The 7,216-nt window shown below is 43.9% G+C and overlaps 1 protein-coding gene across 1 annotated transcript in view; it reads left to right on the forward strand.

Moving 5' to 3' along the window:
- The window catches only part of PCSK1 (proprotein convertase subtilisin/kexin type 1), a 39,388-nt gene that overhangs the window by 20,205 nt on the left and 11,967 nt on the right, over positions 1-7,216 (forward strand). The window contains exons 6-7 of the mRNA XM_010003673.1: positions 1,187-1,275; positions 5,323-5,495. Coding sequence (XP_010001975.1) covers positions 1,187-1,275; positions 5,323-5,495 — 262 coding nt within the window. The remainder of the gene's footprint in view (positions 1-1,186; positions 1,276-5,322; positions 5,496-7,216) is intronic.

Below are 7,216 nucleotides of genomic sequence, written 5' to 3' on the forward strand. Positions count from 1 at the left end.
AAGCTCTGTTCAGACCCTATTTGGCCTAAATGTCCTCCAGGTAATAAATAACCTGTGAAGTCTCCAAGGGCAACCATCCAGTTCACTCAGTGGCACCTTCTCTGGTGCCCTCTCTGGTTTCCTCTCTGCTGTTCTGTGGAAGATCTCGAGGGGTCTGTCCCACCTGAGTGTATCCATGGTAATTCAGGATGGATTTTGCCCATCAGAAAGAAAAGAGAAGGGACCTTGATGTCCCTTCCATCCTGGAATTCTGTGATTCTGTGGCCTCTTTAAAAGCTGATAGACAGAAGTCAGTTTTTTAAACAAATTAGGATGCCACTACACAACAAAGGTACAGTAGGAGACTGATGCACTGCTTCCCTGTCTGTCAGACAATGCAGCAGCATCCACAACATAAATCAGTGTATGGGGAAAAAAAAATAAAAATCAATCAAAAGCTAAATGTCCCATGAACAAGATGTGAAAAATCACATTTCTATGTTGCTCCAGAGTTATTTAAGAGCAAGAAGCCATTAAGGTTTTGTTGCAATAACATTATCTCTTAAATCTACCTCTATTACCTCTCATATTTGCTAATAAGTGAATGGAATTCAGGCCAGCAGCATCCAAACACTTCATTGAACAGCAGTCTGTGGTATTGAGTAATACAACTCTTTTACAATCACACTTACATCAAGGTTTTCTCTACTGTAGAACAAGAGTCACCTCTGACAAAAAGTAATTGCATAGGGGGTAGTTGGTTACAACATAAATGTAGCAATGGTGAGGATGCTTTTAACTTGCTGAAATCCCAGGTAAATACAGTCATTTTAAAAAGTGTAAGTCTGAGTAAAAAAGACTTGTATCATTTTTCTTTCTGAAGAAGTTTAGCAGCTTTTCAGCCCCATAATTTTACTCTACCTTTGCACTCTACTAAAGTACTGGTATCTAAGAGGTCTGCAAACTTCAGTGTGACTTGAATTAGGTATTTTCATCGCAATGATCATTTGGTCATTAAGCAGGTAAAATTGTATTAATTGAAGTTTAAGTGGAACAAGGATTTTTTTCTACCATGTATATACAACTCCAAAGCTATCCAATAGCTGCTTTGTAGTCATTTAATGGAAGACTTCCCCAAGCCAGGAATGGAACTGATGAGTCTCTGAGTACATTACACAAATGGTTTATTCATCCTGTATTTGTTCAGGCACGGGACACGGTGTGCAGGAGAAATTGCCATGCAAGCCAACAACAGAAAATGTGGAGTTGGAGTAGCCTACAATGCCAAAGTTGGAGGTAAGAAAAGGAGAATAATTAGATGTCTAATATGAAAACCAGAGAGGTCCTGAGAAGAGCTGTGTGTTTCCAGCTGCCAATAATCTGAAATATGAGTGGTCCTTCTCAGAAAGCACCAGTCTGGCAGCATGAGGTTACAAAATCCTGTCTGGCCACAGGGCAGTGTGACACCCAAAGGACAGCAATCCTTGGATGTCACCATCCTCTGGAGTTGGATTGTCAGTTGCATGTGGGAAGGGTGTGTAATAGCAGCAACAACAGTACAGGTGATGGTAATTACAATGGCAGTAATAATAATAATGACAACAACAGCCTACGTTTTACCCAGATGTACGAGTGTATCTCTTAAGGAATGGTGGCCTCACTTCTCATAACTAGTGATCCTGGAATGAGGTGGCATGGGGAAAGTAGAGTGAAAACAAGAATATACAGATTTATACCCACCTTTGCTTGCAGCATATTGTTCCCATCTACACAATTGCATTCAAAAGGTCATGTCAGTCAGGATGCTCAGACTGCTGCGGTTTTTGTTTCAACAGCTTGTTTCCCTGCTATCATTGTAAGTTAATTCTGAAAATAAGTAGTCTTGCTTGCCTGTCAGTCAATATTGCCTTTTATTTTTTTTGAACCAGTGACTGAAGGTTTAATCTATTCAAGGTTTATGAAATAGTCATGATCAAAGTATCAGTTGCAAATTATTATTTAGCTCAGAGCAAAATGCTTCTGCAGTCCTGCTTTTTTCTGTTACTCTTTTTTTCTTTTCCCCCATAAACCAGAGGGGTGATGAGTGGCAACTGACACCCGTAACTGCTGTTCCCAGCACTTCATTCTGGTGTTTGTGGGTTCCCATTTACTCGGCTGAGCTGTCACGGGTGTCAGCTCTGCAGCCTGCCTTTGCCATAATGCATCGTGCTGTCACGGGCTGTTTAAATAAAACATCTCACTCAGAAGGCGAAGATGCCAAATTTTCGAAGCAGGGCAAAATGGATGAAGCTGCAAAGATGTCTCAACTCCCTCTGGGCCCATATTTTAAGGCACTTGCATCTACAGAGAAGATTCTTCCACAGCTATTTGCATATGCTCTGTGCTCGTTTGCAAATGCAAACTAGGGACGTGTGCAGGGTGGTTTGTCTGGAAAAGGAGAAAAAAACAATTGGGAGGAAAAACAGCCCAGCAGCCCAGATTATCCAGAAAGCTGCTTGTAACTGGGTGGGGAGAGGAGAAAAGCTGAAATAAATAGTGAGCTATTATGTGAGCCCAGCCTGATTAAGATGGGGATGTAACAAAAATATATTTGAAGAGCAATAGGAGAAGCTTTCAAAGGGTCAGATAAATTTGGAGTGGCTGAACATCGAAAGGCTTTTTTCATGTTCCAAGCTATACAGGAGTCATTTCTTCACAGGCTTTCTTTTCTCCTTTTTTTTTTTTTTTTTTTTTTTTTTTTTTTTTTTTTTTTTTTTTTTTTTTATATCCATGAAATCAGGGATTACACACTTCTGATGGACATTAGTTCAGGATGACTTCTTTAAGTGGCTCTTTGCTTGTAGCGGTTGCCACGCTGGGTAACCCCTGTGGTCCGCAGCCGGTGCTTCATCTTGGATGCTCAGCAATAGCTGCTGCAGGGAGGGAAGCCCTGACATTTGGGATGCCTTGTTCTCTAACATGCAGCATCAGAGGTTGGCTTAGCATTGCCTGGAGGGGCAGAGCAAAACATTCAGTTCAGAATTCTTTTGTTTTCCATGGAAAGTTGACTTTGGTTACCCTGAGCGTTCTCACATCGGTGCCTGGCTCTGTTGTGAAACCTGGCTTTATCTCTTCAGTACTTTGTGGCTGTTGAATCCCATTGGCTTTTCTGTGTGAAGGAGGAAAAAAAAAAAAAAAAAAAAAGGGAAAAAACTTCTTAATGCCAGTTTTTAAAGTGACACCTTCCAGCATCCTCTGACAGTCACCCCTTGCTCTGCACGGAGCCAGGAGACGTCTGTGCATCGATCACCTCTGGGACAGCACAGGGGGGTGTGTATTGATGCACACACAGCCCTGGCACTGAGCTGTGATGTTCCTCTGGTGCTGCCATGGAAATCTAATGATTAAGAAGCTCCATTTTACAGAGGTCTGGGCTGAGAGTTCCCGCATAGTGACGTGCTGCTAAAAATAGCCTTCTGCCAGGCAGACACATGTATGTGTCTGAAATGATCTTGGGCTGTGCCCTTTGGTTCTCTGGGGCTGCTGGGGGGACCAAGGATGTGCAAGAACAGGAAAGAGTTTATGCTGGAGGACATGACTGGAGTCTGCCCAGGGAAGTATCACTGCAGTCATCAAATCCCTTGACTTAAACAGGCAGGGGTTTTGGAGGTGGCAGAGACACAGCGGTGTGGGTTTTCCTCCTTGAGCTGTTCCCACCAGTGTGTGGTCAGTGCTCTCGTTTTCTTTCTTACTGCATTACTTACCTGCAGAGCTGCTTTTCTCCTCCTCTGTGGGCATTACCTGCATGCCACCCACTGCCTTCCCAGTATTTCACCATGTACTGCAAGCTCGTGTCCAGGGCTTGCAGTTATTTCCACACAGGCAGATCTCTGCTCACAGCACAGTGGCATGAGAGAACCTCACAATCCTGAGCCAGCTGAAAAATGGGTATTCAAAATGTTACAAGTTTAAGCCTCACCAGGGTAAGTGGCTTTGCTAGTACCTGAGGCACAGGATATGCCTTGATTCTTTTCCCAGCTTTGTGAGCAACAGTGGAGTAGCAGTGGTTGAGCAGATTAACTCCTTTGTCTGTTCTAGCCACTAATTAATATGAAATAATAAAGCTGAGCTTTATCTCAGAGGTATAATGACTCTTAGAGGCCAGCCATTTGGGAAAAGAATGATGCTTACAGTCTTTTTGTTTTTTTTTTCCTGCTTGATAGTGTGAAAAAAGAACAAGACACTGAGCTGCAAGGACGGGCTTGGGTTTTTTCTTCCTTTCTTTTTTAGAACAAACACATTTTGCCTGCTGCACTTTGGAAAAAATCCCTGTTTACGTGGAAAACACCAGAAAAAGGGTACTTATAATTCACCAACTGCCAGCAACGTTGCAGCTGCTGTAATGCTAACTTGCCAAAGCCCAAGACAACCCAGACATTTTTATTGCTTGAAAACACAGGCTGCATCCTGACTGCCATGGCTCCTCTACTGCTGCTGTTGCTGGGAGAGCCATGCCAGAGTGGGAATTCTGCCAGGCTCTGCTGTTCCTGTCCTCCTGCAGCACTGGGCAGTGGTAGCAGCCCTGCTGCAGAGCCAGGGCTCTGCAGGGCCAGAGATCCAGTGTGGATCCACCGCCTGCTGCTGAATTTTAAGTACCACTGAGGTCAGGCTTGCACTGAAGAAGATTAGATCATGCAGCTCCTAATAAAATGTTAATGGCTAGATAGATACCTCTGGCATCTCTGGGTGGCTTCCATTTGAAAAAAACGTGGCAGTGAAGCAGCAGTGAGAATTTTTTGTGGTGAAGATTAAAGAGCTAGTGAAATAGCAGCGTGACAAAGACAGCAAGACCTTAATGACTGGGAGGATGAAGCATTTCAGTTTGGAAATTCAGAGCTGTATCTTTGAGCTAGAAGTCTTAGGAGCCTTAAAAGTAACGTTGATAAAAACAGTTTAGTTCTAGTGACAGTTTAGTTTAGCAGTTTGAGAAGTCTTTGTTGCAGATTTAACAGAGAGGGAGAAAGAGTCAAGAAGGAACTCGAGCTAATGAGAAAAATCAGGAACCATAAGCAAAATGTTAGCTTGGCTTTCTGTGGAAAGAGAGAAAGAAGTAAGTAAGAGACAGCCAAGATTTTTAAATGTTGGCTCTTTTTTAATGTTTGTAGAGGGCCCTGAGCTTTGCAAATAAGAGTAAGTCTGCTGTATCACACTGACACGAGCTCTCCTGGGTATGGCTTACAAGAACAGCAGGAGCCTGTCATTGCATTAGTTATGGTTTAATTTTGCTGGAAACTTAACAAACAGTTAACAAAGAGGAAGGAACAGAATGTAAATCAAATGAGCTTTTGATTTTTTTTCTTTCAGGTATACGTATGCTGGATGGAATAGTCACTGATGCTATAGAAGCCAGTTCAATTGGTTTCAATCCGGAACACGTGGATATTTACAGTGCAAGCTGGGGCCCCAATGATGATGGCAAAACTGTGGAGGGACCTGGGAGGCTGGCACAGAAGGCTTTTGAGTATGGGATAAAACAGGTACTGTACCTAAGAGAAAGAGAAAACATAATGAGGGAGGGAACAGGATTTTAAAATGGTTGATATCAGGGAAGAAAGCAAAATAGTTTGTGCTCTCTTAGCTCAAACATATCTGAAAAGGAGGAGGTAGAGTTTAGCAGTACAGCTCACAGAAATTGCCAGACAGAAGAGGACTTTTCAAAAAAGCACCATTAGAGCTTTCTAAGCTGGTTTTAAGCTGCCTTTCTCCAGAGGTAAATTTCTTTTTCCGTCCTTACTTTTGCTGCCTTTGTCTTGCTCTGCTCCCCACCCTTCCCTGCTGCTGGTTTTGCACTGAACAGTAATTGGATTTCTGCACTGAAAACCTATAAAATTTAATACAGAATTTCTGCCTTGTGAGTATTTTGCTGTGTGAAATAGTGATGCATTTTAGCACCCCGTGGATGGGCTTGTGTTGTGTTAATTGCATTAGTCTATAAATGGATGTGTATCATGTTCCAACTAAAATGAAGGTAGTAAAAATTAATGATGAAGGTTATTAGAAATAATGCTTTTGCAGTTCTTTTTTTAGTTACTCTTTTTAGATGTGGCTGGATGAATAGGGTTCAAACTGAGAACTACCTGGGATATATTGATAAAAACTACTCTTGCTCTTGCCAGTGAGGTGAAAAGACACCCAAAGCTGGAGAGTGAGGAAGACTAAATCAGACAGGAGAGAAGAGAAATGGAGGAAGGCTTGAAGGGCTGAAGCAAAGAGAAGAGGATTTTGGAAGCAGGGCAGCAAATGTTACTAGACAGAAGGAGGGAAGAGGAAAGGAAGGTCTGGGAGCTGAGAAACATACTCTGGGAGGAGAATGGAGGCTACAAGGAGTGGACTGGTGATGAACAGAGATGTTAGTCCATAGGCAGGCAGCAAGAGAGGAGGGAGAATTAAAGGCAATAATCAGGGAACCAATGTTCAGCTGTTGTAACCCTGAAAGAGCAGGTGAAGAAATGTGTCCTTTTCTACAACTTGTTTTGTGTCTGAAGGGGAGCAAATATACCTGTCAATTTGCCAGGCTCCCTTTTGCAAGGGTGTGGATGCTCTACCTTCTGCTTAAAGACAGCCAGAGTTGAGGTTGCCACTGACATTCATTCCTGATGCCTTCATTGCTGGTAAAGCCCTTGGGTGTCTGTTTGGCCTTAAGTGTCTGAGAGACAGAGCCAGAATCACAGGGTGTCAGGGGCTGGAAGGGGCCTCCAAAGATCCTCCAGTCCAACCCCCCTGCCAGAGCAGGACCAAACCAGGGCAGGTCACTCAGAAAGGCATCCAGGCAGGTCTGGAAAGTCTCCAGAGAAGGAGACTCCACAGCCCCCTGGGCAGCCTGTCCCAGGGCTCTGTCACCCTCACACCAAAGAAGTTCTTCCTCATGTGGAGGTGGAACTTCCTGGGCTCCAGTTTGAATCCATTGCCCCTGGTCCTGTCCCAGGGCACAAGTGACAAGAGCTTGTCCTGCCTTCTTGCTGCCCTCATGCATTTATGGACATTCATTAGATCCCCTTTGGTCTCCTCTCCAGCCTGAACAGCCCCAGGTCTCTCAGCCTTTCCCCATCAGGTGTTCCAGCCCCTTCATCATCCTCGTGGCCTCCCTTGGACTCTCTCCAGTAGATCCCTGTCCCTCTGGAACTGGGCAGCCCAGAACTGGACACAACACCCCAGTGAGGTCTCACCAGGGCTGAGTAGGTGGGAAGGAGAACCTCCC

This window comes from Chaetura pelagica, unplaced genomic scaffold (assembly GCF_000747805.2).
Source record: "Chaetura pelagica isolate M959 unplaced genomic scaffold, ChaPel_1.0 scaffold1341, whole genome shotgun sequence".
NCBI classification, from domain to species: Eukaryota; Metazoa; Chordata; class Aves; order Apodiformes; family Apodidae; genus Chaetura; species Chaetura pelagica.